Source organism: Aricia agestis, chromosome 8 (genome assembly GCF_905147365.1).
Source record: "Aricia agestis chromosome 8, ilAriAges1.1, whole genome shotgun sequence".
Lineage (NCBI taxonomy): Eukaryota > Metazoa > Arthropoda > Insecta > Lepidoptera > Lycaenidae > Aricia > Aricia agestis.
In genome coordinates, this window is record NC_056413.1 from 12,571,712 (window position 1) to 12,585,850 (window position 14,139).

The window sequence follows — 14,139 nt, forward strand, 5'->3', positions numbered from 1 at the left end:
TGTCCGCATTGCACCGCTCGCGTCGTGTTTTATTTCACATTGAGTAAAAAATAGCAATTCATTAACAGTTAGCACCGCGGTGCGAAACAGCGCGGACGTGATTTTTATCATGATCACAGACTGTTGCTGCGCACAATAATATTAGCAATCGTATTTTTTAGCAAGTACGATTAATTTAATTATTGCTAATAGGCATTTAACAATTAATTATTATTGCTAATGCTATTTTTACCAACACTAGAATGTAATGCTTCAAAGCCTTACCATTAGGGAAATAATCCACATTTTAATCTTCCCTTTGCATATTATCATAACGACTAAGAGAAAACTAATTCCAAAGAAATCTACACTTTAGACCAAAAATGTCTCAAGAGTCTTTTAACACATAACAAAACGGGGCCCATAACCTAGTAATTTGAATGTTTTTTGTCGCTACAGGTCGTGATTCTCAGACAGCGTGTAAAATTCACTCTGCTCATTACGAACTGTCTCATTGTATGAATAATGAATTCATAATTCTTTCAACCGTTCACAAAGCGTGAAATCAAATCGGATTTACAGCCTCAACGCATTTTACTAGGCACTAACAAATTAGAATAGCAAATAAAATTATTACGATGTTACGGAACTAATGAAAAGAAATTACTTATTAATTTGTGATTACGAAAGTTTCTTTTTTTTAATGAAATAAGTGAGCAAGCGAGCAAACGGGTCACCCGATGGGAAGCAACTACCGTCGCCGGACACTCGCAACATCAGAAGAGCTGCAGGTGCGTTGTCGGCCTTTTAAGAGGGAATACGCTCTCTTCTTGAAGGTTTGCAGGTAGTATACGTCCGGAAATACTGCTCGTGACAGTTCGTTCCAGAGTTTTACAGTGCGCGGCAGAACGTTACGCGAGAAACGCACGGTGGAAGACTGCCACTCATCAAGGTCTCATCACCTTCCCATATGTATATACATTATGACAGACATTATGAGACGAGTAACTACTCGTCTCATAATGTCAAAATTTAATTATCTCGAGAGTGAGATATCTCGTTGGCGTATGCTAGGTAGGCAGAACGATCGGCCTTACCTATATGGGACACATAAGGTATTTCTTTTACATAATATTATTTACCTGAGTTTTCCAGCGTATTCCAGTTCTATTGCACATCGTTCCTTCACGAAGTTGCCGTATTTGTCTAAGAACTCGATACCTTTGTGTGTATGGGCGGCTAAGTTATCGTACTGATCCTGTGGACAAAGAGAAACTATGATTAGTTATGAATTATGATATTAGGAAACAATAATGATTTAAATGGGCATGCGAATCACCTGATGATAGGCGATGATCACCACATGGTATTTGGTAATGGTATTTTGTGCAAAACCAATACAAGAGTTACAAAGTGCATTGGTAGTGCTAAAGTCTAGCTGAGAATTTTGCACCACCAACGTTTTGACGTCAAGTACACAATATAATTACATACAGTTGACTATCTTCATGCTAAGTCCGCTGAATCGAAACAATGCAGTAGCACGTCAAATGAATTAAACTCATATCTGTGTACTGTGTAGGATGTAGAGATCTAGTTGGATTTTAAGAACACAACTAAGATACCTTGATAACATCAGTCAGGTAACTTCTAAGCTTCGAGTCGTAATTTTTGCCAGTTTTCTATAAGACCGTGACATACAATAGCCACGTTCGTGTCATAAAAACGGAGGATGTAGCGATACGAGCGAGTCAGGAACTGGCGCAACTGATAACGTACATTATAGTCATTTTGTTGTCACTCGGTGACTAATTAAATTATGAATATACTGCCTATTGCATGTCGATTGTGATTTATAACCGTCGTATGTGATATTTATTAGATGCAATTATTGTTAGAACAGTCGCCATAATAAGTCAGCTGATAGATTTAAGTACATAAAAGAACCTTAAATGTTTTGTACCTGAACGTTAAAGTTGTCTTACTAAGTTTTTACTTATTTATATTTTTTTTTTACAAATTGTGTTGTTCTAAATCTCAGCTTATCGTTGTAATGACATGAACCATGACATTTCGATCCATTCTACCTTCCTTTATCTAACACTAAATTTTCTAGGATATCAATGAAATCCAAGCCCATTTTACCATCATTTAAGTATGACTACCAGTTACACTATAATTACAGTAATATATATATTTTTTTATGTAATATGCACACCACACATCAGTGTACTCTCGACGTGACCTGTCAACAACTCTACATCGCCCTTGACTCTCGCCGGTGTCGCGAGGTCCATGCACCTCGCTAAATTATGTTTAACGACACTTTAACAGCCGATTAATTGCCTCATGCGATCTTTATTTAAACGATTAAAGATCGTGTTTAATCGGAAATCCCATTGTTTGTCTATCTAAATAGAGTGTAACACAAGAATATTGAAAAGGCAAATATTTTGCTATAGGAAACGAAGAGCGAGGTAATTCCGCAAGGTTCGGCACAAACCAAAATCAATTAAAAAAGATTAGAATCAAATTGAAACAATTTTTAAAATATACGAGGCAATAATTACAACAATATATTATGTGGGTAAAGCAGAGCAGTGTAAAATGTCATTTAAGTAAAGTCTCATCTTAAGCATAATGTTCATATCATAGTTTAGTTGGTTTAGTTAGACAACTCCACCACAATTGACTGCACGCACAACAATTGTCTGTTGGCTAATTCGCACTACTCATACTATTATTAAACATAAGACAATGACATAATCTCTTAATCCTTTGTGTTTTGGATCTACCAAACAAGCAGACAAAATTTGTCAATATAAACTTAGATTTAGATGCATAGGTACATGCTGTAAATATAAAGATGTGCCCAGCAATCAGAATAAGTGATTTTATATTATAATATCAGTAGTTTCAAAAAGTTTAAAATTACTCTACATAATATAGGTCTTGAATCGACTAATATGAACCAGATATAAAGTTCACTACTAACCGAGAAGACCGAGTGAAAGAGAAAGGAATACTTCCGAAATAAACCAGTAGGTAAGTTTCAATGGGCCAGTGTATGAAATATTAATATTATCTGAACTGAAAATGCATTGGTTACTGACACTTAGAGTGGGTTGTACCAACTTACTTTAACTATAACATTAACCATAACAAAATGTCAAATGAACTGTCAAATCCCTAGTAAAAGTCCGTAATGGACGCCATATTTGACGTTAACCTTAACCTTAACTATAACTACGCCTCTGGTGCACCGTGACACCACCCTTACATTATTTCACGCCTTTGTTTTCAAAATCAACATTAGCGTGAATCATTTCCGACAATCTCAGCGAGTAAATACGACACGTTTTTATTACTAACAAAGTGCTAAAAATTAAAAACAATGATTTAAGTCACAATATTATAACGCAGAGAGGCTGCCGGTATCAGTCAAATCGCTATTCTTACGTATAAGGCAAGGACAGCAACATTTATTAGCTCAAGTGTGAGGTAGATATTTTGAAGACGCCCAAAGTTTAGCATGGAATGCGGATACTGGATGGCGTAAAGAAGCCCAATAAAAACTTTCGAAAAAGATCACAACTCGTCATTCCCACGCCCAAAAATTACTGTTTTCGATAATTCATTTGCCTCTGGGGGCAAACCGCGAGTCCCAACTCACACGAAGAGATGCATGTTTTCAAAAACTATCAATTATAATTTTTCCACGCTTTCCTACCTTCCACCACCTGCCACAAGGTATAGCTACAGTGTGTTCAACAAGAGCGTAGCCGGCATTTTACGTCAAAAATCATAACCAAATTAAAAAAAAACAACTGAAACACGTTCAGTGGTTCTTTGTCTAAAATGCTTAGCACAAAACAAAGGAGTCTGTGCGCATGCGCCGAGTTGACGACACGTTATTCGCCATGAGTGCCGCCGTCGCGTCACGATATGAAGCAGTGTTTCTTTGCTTGCACCCAAAAGGGTAAAAAATGTCGCATTCTCAAGCTGCCAAATACATGCGGAAGTCAAGACCATTCGTGAGCAAGTAGGTGAAACGATATTCTGAAACCCGGAGCGTTAATGACCTGCTAGAAAGAGGGAAAATGAAAAAGGCGACTCCCGCCGAAGACAAACGCATCGTTCAAATGTTTAAAAAAAATTCGGTTATCTCTACGTTATGCTCAAGAAAAACTGAAAGAAAATTGGCATTATATATCTCCCAATACCATAAGAAATCGACTGGCGGAATCGGAAGTGAAATACAGGAGCACTATCGAAAAACCTCTTCTCTCCGAGACTCACTTTAAAAAAAGAATGGCGTGGGCGCAGGAAAATCTTGACCGTGATTGGGACCATGTAGTCTTTTCAGACGAAGCTTCTTTTTGGGCATCGAGTATAACATCTCGTGCTTGGTCAACCTCCAGCAACAAATTATTGGTACGCACTGTTAAACACCCAGCAAAGGTGCATGTTAGGGGGTGCCTGTCAAAACGAGGTTTTGGAAGTTTGTATGTATTTACGGGCAACCCGGATGCAGCAAAAATGAACAAAATTTATGAAAAAGCTTTATTACCATCTGTCAAAAGTAGGTATAAAAACCCAAACGAAAAATGGATTTTACAGGAGGACAATGATCCCAAACATCGAAGCCGTGTCTGCACCGCCTGGAAGACCGAGCACGGTATTGATGTTTTAGACTGGCCATCACAGTCACCAGACGCAAACCCGTTAGAAAATGTTTGGGCGCTTATGAAGCTAAAGCTACGGATGAGTAATACAAAAACCGTTGCATAGCTAAGTCGCAATATAAAAGCGATATGGAGTACATTGTCCCGTGACTACGCTGAAAATTTAATCGAAAATATGCCTCGGAGATGTCAGTCCATAATACATAGTAGAGGGGACTGGACCGCATATTAGTGATAAAGCATTTTAAAGTAATAAATAAACAATTATATAAAATAAATTTTGTTTCATTTATTTAACTTCTAACATTAATTTTGCCGGTTACGCTCTTGTTGAACATAGTGTATGTATCAATGGTGTCGTATCCAGCAGCTGTCCTGAACTCAAAGCTGTAATAACTTAAAAACCCCATTCACAAGTAATACCAACTATTCAGCACGAGTCAGGTCAATCTGGAAGTCAATGGAGCTCGTATGAATGGAAGGAAGAGTATTATTCACTTGAGCCCAGGCCCCAGACGAAAGTGACGTTATGTCATCGGTCAATTGCATTCAACTGGCCTCGTATGATTCGCTTTCTTCCATCTCGGAGAATCACCGATATGAATACTAAACACATGATCATTCAACGCTACCTCATTTTCCTTAAGAGGACTAATGCCTGGGTAGGGTTGCCATCCGTCCGGATTACCCCGGATTTGTCCTAGTTTGAAGGGCGTCCGGCCGGTTTTTTGAATAGCGTCCGCGTGAAATCCAAACACTTTTAATGAGAGAAATTTAACTTTTAAGTCATGCAGCAATAAACGAAAGATAAAAACTCGCTTACAATACACACGGTTTCTTGCACAGACTTGAGTTAGTCAGATTTTTACAAATTCTTGTTGGAAAAGCAAAAATTGGCAAGACGTTATCGTAAATACTGTTTAAGAGGTGTCCGGGGAAATAACCACATTTCGGCCAAATGTCCGGGAATTTTGTCGTACCTGACCGAGGAAGGAAATTTGGGTGATGCAACCCTATGCCTCATTATTGGTCGGTTTCGCATTTGGCGTTAGCCAATCATACACGCTATTTTAACAAAACCCCAGAATCCATTGAAATTTTTCGTCGATTGCTGTTGGTGACCCTAAGAAACAAAGCCAGTAAACATTATTCTTTTGATTGAATGAATTTGACGTTTAGTTCCTCATAATTTAGCATGGATTACGCTATAGCCTTTCATTTATAAATATTTCAAATCCATAAAGGCAAAAGGGATCCCAGATACCCCAAGTACTCCAAAGGATTGTCATATTTTTCAAACACTCCATTCAATGCCATCTGAATTGCGCATACGCTACAACTGGTGAATCATTTCGGAAACCAGCGTAAAAGCATCCTGTCCCAAGTACTCGCAAGTACCGTAAAATGTCAATTTGCTGGCTGAGTTATCATCCGTTGGTCCGACACTGGTCATGAGAAATCCCGGTGACAAATGTATCGCACGTATCCCGCCATTATCTGACGTATCATATTGATGTCACCGAAGTCGATATAAATCAGTACCTGAGAAGACAGACGGGTAAAATATCTAGTTTATTCATACGACTGATCGAAACACAGCAGAGTAAGAAAAGTTATAGATAGCACATTTTATACAAGAACCGGCAGCCTCTATTACGAATGTCCTCCTTTATTAGGATTTAAGATTTAGAAAACACATTTTCTGTTATAAAGACATTCCGTCATAAAGGCAAAAAATTCACGTTACACTACAGCTTAAAGAATTACCAACAGAAAGAAACAGCTTAGTCCTTACAAATCCGCAAAATTATACGGCGTAACGGTGTTAGCCACGTTTAAAATACCAATAAGCCAGCGATTACCAATAAATACGAGTTGGCTACACTTCAAACAGGAGAACCGACTCGGCGTTATGCAATACCGCAAGAACATAACTCTACCGTTAAACGATACTATCTGTAAAGGATACCGTACTGCCTACTAGACATGTATTGTAATACGCTGTTAACGCGATTTGAGACGTTCCACGCATGCCTAAGCCTACAACTAGTGTGACAATGTAATGTAATACCCTAAAATTATCAAAATGAGCAGATCTTTCAAATAGGCATCAACCGCCTCCTTAAGCAAAGATTCCTTTTAGGGTCTCTTAAGGCAAATACATTTACACCAGTCGTATGTGTCATCTAAATTCTAAGAACTTTGAGAATTTAGACACGGTTTGCGAAATCTTATGAAATAGATCTTCTAAATTTCCGCTGGGGAATACTTACCGTTGGGATGCGGTTGGTGAAAACGGCATTGGATGGATACTTTGAAGATGGTGTCTCGGCCATTTCAATTCACAATCGAAGAGCTCCAGCTCGTACTGGCTGGACTAAGCAATTTATAAAAGAAACCGGTTAAAAAAAACCGTAAACAATTTCTATAATGGTCTGACGAGAAAATAAGCGATATCTGTTAATTACTGTAATTGGCCGTTGAAATTATCTGTCGACTCGCTATAATATGGCACACAATACGTGTAAGGCGTTATATAAATTGAAAGTCGAGAAAGGTAATAAATTATATTTTTTTACATCACCACTTTTACATTATACCACTTCGGACTTCGGACCAGACGCTTGCGTTAGGGCTGTCTCTTGGAAAAAGTAAAATATTTATTATCTCATGACTCTACACTTTTAAAGGGCAAAGCCTATAGAAATTGTTTAAAAACTAGCAAATTATTGTGATGTGCAATTTACGTTTATTCCTAGAAATTATAGGGGCATCGCCACACCACAACCGCTACAGTGGAAATTCGTTTCCAAATTTACGATAGCGCTTAAAGGATGTAACTGCTATAACAGACTACTAGGTGTGGAAAGCGTGTGGTGTCACACCTTACTTTCGGAATAGCCCCATGGTATGCCATACCAAGTTACAGGACTCTCCACAATTCTAAGCCAAAACATATTTTTTGTCTAATCCTTCGTCTACCTGGCTTAAGGATTTTTTAAAACCGTATTTATAGCTAAAGTTACAGCCCTATGCGCCAAGTGGAAGAGCTGGATGGATCACAAACGCGACTTTTTCCACCGCGAAACTCGAGTGTAATGTATAGCGGATATAATTGCGGGATCATTAACTCTACGGGGACTCTATCTAGCGACACATTTTTGTCTCCGCCGAGTGAGATTTAATCGGATTTACAATTTAATGTTTGAGATTATAGACTGCCAACTATATAGCTGGTAGCACAATAATACAATAGAGTATTTGTGTGCAAAATAGAGACATATATTTTACCGAGAGCGCGAGAACTTGAATGTTCTGCCCTTTAAAGTTATCTGAAATCCCGTCTATGTGTGCGTGCCCCCGACTCTACTCTAGTGGTCTAAGTACGAAGGTGGAATACAGTAACAACAGCTGTTACAACTTATATATTATTTATATTGCAGCAGTTGCCGGTTTGCAAATTGCAATTATATTACAATTTGCAATTATAAAACCTTCGCCTTTTAAAAACCCCAATCGAATATAGTACACCAAATCATCAATATTATATTATATAAATATTGGCACATGCAGCCATGCTTCGGCGCGAATGGGCCGGCTCGACCGGATAAATACCACGTTCTCACAGAAAACCGGCGTGAAACAGCGCTTGCGCTGTGTTTCGCCGAGTGAGTGAGTTTACCGGAGGCCCAATCCCCTTACCCCTACCCTATTCCCTTCCCTTCCCTTCCCTACCCTCCCCTATTACCCTATTCCCTCTTAAAAGGCCGGCAACGCACTTGCAGCTCTTCTGATGCTGCGAGTGTCCATGGGCGACGGAAGTTGCTTTCCATCCGTGACCCGTTGCTCGTTTTATTTCATAAAAAAAAAAATTGTATACTATTATAAAATAGTATGGTGTAATATCGAACTAACCTTCGTCTAGCTCAGCGTACAGCAAATATTCCTAAGTATTCCCACCAAAGTGATTCTTATGCGACGGAAATAAAGCTTCTATCGGAGGTAAAACATATCCAAACGGCCCGTTGGAATGTGCGCATAATGTTCCGTCAATCTGTATGCAGATCACAACAGTAACCGCCCGACACATGTTAGAACTTCGGCTGCCTTGACTAAATAATTACAATACAATAATCGACAATCCACACGTGATGGATCGCCACTCTTTACTTTCTCCAAGGCCGGGAATATTAATATTTTCATGATTAATCGACGATAGTGAGTATGTTATTTTCATTAATGTGAAAATAATTTCCGTAGCAAACTACTAAATTAAATGCCATCTTCTTTTGAAATCTATACTAATATTATAAATGTGAAAGTATATCTGTCTGTCTGTCTCGCTTTTACGATAAAACTACCGGACCGATTGTAATGAAATTTTGTACACAGATAGTCTAAAGCCTGAGAAAGGACATAGAATACTTTTTTACTGGAAAAAAGGGTTGTAAGGGGTGAAAATGCGTAAATTTGTTCAAATTAAGTTAGTTCCAAAAATTCATAATAGATGGCGCCGTGCGTCTCCTACATCGCGCTGACGCTTTCTCAAAAGTCTTTCTTTAAGAGGTGGTATCATCTTACATTGAGGTTTCGATTTTTTCGATTGTTGATTCTTATTTACGTTATTAAATAACTCAGTACTTTATCTATGCATAATGCAGTGACGTAATCTTAAACCTATCAATGATAAATAGTTTATGGGTAAAGTTTTGTAATCGGGGGGCTAAATAAGCTTTAAAATTTGGCATAAAATATAAAGTTTAATTTAAAAAAAAATGAAATATTATGTGCACACTGCACAGCTGTTTTGATTTAAGGGGTACCAGGGTTTTTTTATAAAAGCTTTTGACACCAGTTTTGTTGACATCGCGCACTATAAACTGAAGTCCACGCGGGCGAAGTCGCGGGCAACAGCTAGTTTCATTATAAATCAACAAGAAGTAGGTTTCTAAATATGTCGCATCACGCTAAACACTTTTACAAATCGCAAAAAATAACCCACAACTCACAAGATAGTTATTTCTTATAGAATTATTACTGCAAAAAATTATGTAGAGGCTACAAAGCTGATTAATAAATTCATTTAAGATGATGACTCGCCAAAGAATACAAAGCACATAATATATTGAATTAAAAAAAATAACATTTTTAGTAATTTGTTTTTATTATAATTATTGTGTTCCTGTGCAAGAATATTTGCCTATACCAAAAACATTCGGATAGACAGGCATGACGAATCTCTACGTTAACTTTTCCGCCATTTGGCTACGGAACCCCACAATTCCATAAAATATATCATTGCATAATCGAAGATACGCCTATACCAAGCCAAGCCAAGCCAAGCCATACCCTACCATAGTCGCAAGAAAGTTATGCATAGGATCGGTCCCTCATTGAATTTCGAAAAATTTGCACATAAAGACCGTACCTACTGCCATGAATTGCGAGCGTGTTTTACGAACGATTCATTTCACCGTGTGCCTTTCATACATTTATTATCCTCATGACAAAGTGGTAAGCTTTTATCATTGCTTTTATGAATAAAATTAATGGATTTATTACATTGCTGAATGATTCATATTCATTTATAACTTGGTTATATTTGGCGCAATATATTTATATGTAACTTAATATGTAAACTTACAAAAATATTGTGCCAAATATAATGTTGGCCTTTAGAGTTTAGGCTGATCTGCAGGGCTAAAATGGAGACATTTAGCAATTCCTCTCAATCCATTCAGCAAATGAATTGTCAAAACTGTCAAACTGACATTTGTCAAATTAGTACGAATAACTAGACATGAATTGCAAGCAGACTTGCATTTTGCGATTTAAAAAAAATTAATCATATTTTGATTCATAATATGATTCTCTAAAGCGACCATTTTAGCCCCGCAGCTCTGATTTAACTTGTAATCCAGGCTATAGAATAAAAAATTACATAAAACTAGAGTTTTTATTATAAATGATGAACATTACACAACATATTGCATAAACAAAAGGTGACTAACAACAGATGACTAAGAAAAGAATTCCCTAACCTCGAAACTAAAGTTTATTTTTCCTAAACGCAGATGCTTACGCTACACAAGTTTTGTCAGTTTCTGATGCGTTCGAAAAGTCAATTATTTTTAGCAATAGGGATAACGTTTTATTTATTAAGAAAACACCTCACTTTATTATACAAGTTTAATATAAAGACCTACATTTAAATGACTATGAACATTGGATTAACAACGAACAAGATACAATTTGAATAGAGCAGACACAAAATTATATAACATCAATTTCATAACCTCAAAGTAATAGCATTACTCCATAGTTTATTGAAAAATTCACACGCACAGGAAACACTATTATTCGCGTAAACTAGATCTGTGACCGGAACACAATTTGTCTCAAACACTTTCTACATAACTTTATGAATGAGTTTCTACGTGACTGTTCAATCAGGTAGAAATGAAAGACTAGTTACTAGTTAGTTTCTTTAAAAATATTTCTAAACCATACTATTAACTATATTAATGATATGGATTTTAATAACGATTCTAAACAAACTAGCCAATAATTGAAATGAAATTTTAAACTATGGCGAAAGTAATATGAAATAAAAACTTGATAAGAATACGTCTTGAGAAAATTATTCATACCACGAGATGAGTCACATATTTTAAAGTATCACAACAAACAGGAGTACCTATAATCTATTTATTATGTTGAACATAATATTTATATTGTAGAGATAAAAACTACAATAACATACATAATATACAAAACATTACTGATAAAATAGTAAAATAGCTGCAACGTTAAAAATAATTAACAACAATAAAATAAAACAGATTAAAGAATATCACTTTATGATCGTCGAAGTGTAGATCGTCGAATTTATTTATTTATTTAGGATTAATTTGAAAGAAACATGTGTAAAGGCAAGCATTTGCGGCAAAAGACGAAAAATAGCATAAAAAAGTTAATAATAACAAAAAACCCGTACCCTAGGACAAGTCACACGATTCATAGACCACACACACTGCACTAAAACAACAAACACCCGAAAAAAGCTCCTTCCATTTATGTTTATTGATTTCGACGTCAACGCATTGATAAGAGTCAAACGCTATGAAGGGGTGGCATTGTTTCTACGCCAGCAGTCAATTAATAAAACCATCGAACCAAGTCAACGCTTCCCATCGCCCGTGCTTAGTGATCGAGAGGAAGAAAAAACGCATGCAAATAAAAGAAAACTCAACATTCCGTCGACCTTTCTCACGATAAAGAAGTAGTAGAAATAGTATTTCCGATCTTACCGGAACTTGGCTATCGTGAGTCATTTTGCAGGAACGCCCTGGCACTGGCCCTAATTATTGGCTTACGCATCCATTCTTTATCAGACAACAATACGGGTCATGATAGCGCAACGCGCGAAGAATTGATAATGACCGATAGACATGTAGTCAGGTAGCCGCGATCCTTGAATGCGGTAACAGTCGGGGAAAAGTTATGCAGATTGAGAAAATCCAATACAATTATTTATTACGTATGTGGGTTTTTAATTGCTCTTAACAAAACTAGACTAATTTAAAAGATATTGAATTTTAGCTAATTCACTTCGTTCCTGGAGATCCTAGGACGAATGTTTTCATATCTTATTGCAAGTTCTGCTTAGCACATAAATTCGCGACGAATTCTCGTAAAGACAGCTTTGTCATTACTAACCAAATCATATCTGATGGTATGGTATTATGACGAAATGGCTTCAGCACAATAGACACGATGATCCGATCTGTTACAGAACAATACACAAACTTGGCTGCATTGTTTCCAATAGCAAAAACAATCACAAGATAAAAGATTACGCAGCATCCTCAGACACCTATCGGTACTGATCATTACGTATTACATAATCTGAACGAATATGAGGTAAACGATTCGAGAGATCTATACAAAAACACAAAGACCCCAAAATATTTACGTAGCGTACTGCGACTGAAATAAACCGACGATCAAATCTATTTTAAAACAAGCTATCGAGTAGAATGGAGAATTTGCTTTGTTTTTACTCTCAATAGCCTAATATTTATTAAAGAATTTGTAATCTACACACAAAACCCATGTTGATCGAGAGTAAGAATGTAGATAGCGCGAACCAAAAACATTGTAGCTCTGAGCATTACAAGTAAACTAGTTAAAATGGAAGTTTTAACTATTAACACTAATCAAGACTTAAACCTACTTCGCGTAACATTAAAATATTTTATGGCCTATCAAATACAATTAAACAAGCATAAGAAAAGAAAGTACTTAGTATATAAAGATAAATAACACATCGTCAAAGCAACATTGTCAACGTACAAACAAGTTCTCGTAATCTATAAAGAAATAGAGCAAACAGATAAGTTATCAATAGACGTAGTTAAATAAGCGTTTTGTAATAGGAAAAATCATTTGCCATTAGAGCAGCCATTACATTGGACCGATATCGAGGAATGGTAGAACGAAGTGGATGAGGAGGGAGGAAATGATAGTCCAAAAAATTCACCCACCCAAGTTAATACGGTCTAAATTTTCTAAATATTATACAGATGCTATTTTTTTACATTTTAAAGTCTTATGTCCTTTCCTGTAGTCCTTTCCCGGTACTTAAAGTATCTGCATACCGACTTTCATCAAAATCGGTTCAAGCTTGAGGTGGTTTTAGAGTGAAGAGGTAACATACAGACAAAAAGACACACACTTTCGCATTCATAATATTAGTATCAACAGATAATACTATGCCACACATCAGTCTAATGTGATAGAGCCTCAATGTCTATATGTGAGCTACATTCCACCGCGCCCACATGCGCTTGCACCTATATGGTTAGACACTTAATTGGTGTTAATAACATTTTAAATATGGACGCCCTTACAGGAACTTCAAACTGGATAAGCGTAAACAAGTTGGCAAGCGCTGATTTAGAATTAGAGAAATCATCAGACATATCTTCCCTGTTAGAATTCGCTACTGCATTAACAAAATATTTTATAGATTGCAACAACGGAAAGAAGCAATAGAAATTATTGAAGATTCATTGCTACTTTTAGGAACATTAATGAATTAAATTTATTTAATCTTCTGCAGTAACTTGCAATAAACGCGCAACATTTACAAAAATCCTACATTTACGTCGTACAACGCAACAAGTTCAAATAATCAATAACGCTAAACCAATACAACACATACATGCTTCCCCCAACTTACAACAAACTCATCAAAACACCGCCCGGTTTTTAATACCCCAGGTATGATGTTTGATTACGGTTTATACATAGTTGCACTCTTAATACAGAGAATAATTAAAGGGGAGAAAAACCACTTCGTCGCCTTTAAAAAATATGCGTGACAACCACCGCCATTTAGAGAGAAATGGCTTTTACTGGCGACTCCGTACGTGTAGCTTTTGTCTTGAATTTAGATACTATTTTAAGATAT

At 36.6% G+C, this 14,139-nt stretch overlaps 1 protein-coding gene across 5 annotated transcripts in view; it reads right to left on the bottom strand.

The window, feature by feature from the left end:
* LOC121729329 (formin-binding protein 1-like) overlaps nucleotides 1–14,139 on the bottom strand; it is a 58,438-nt gene that overhangs the window by 17,312 nt on the left and 26,987 nt on the right. For all 5 annotated transcript variants that reach the window (XR_006035952.1, XM_042117809.1, XM_042117808.1 and 2 more), the window contains exon 2: nucleotides 1,122–1,237. Coding sequence is in view for 4 of the 5 variants with exons in the window: in XM_042117809.1 (XP_041973743.1) it covers nucleotides 1,122–1,237 (116 nt within the window). In the remaining variant the exon portion in view is untranslated. The remainder of the gene's footprint in view (nucleotides 1–1,121; nucleotides 1,238–14,139) is intronic.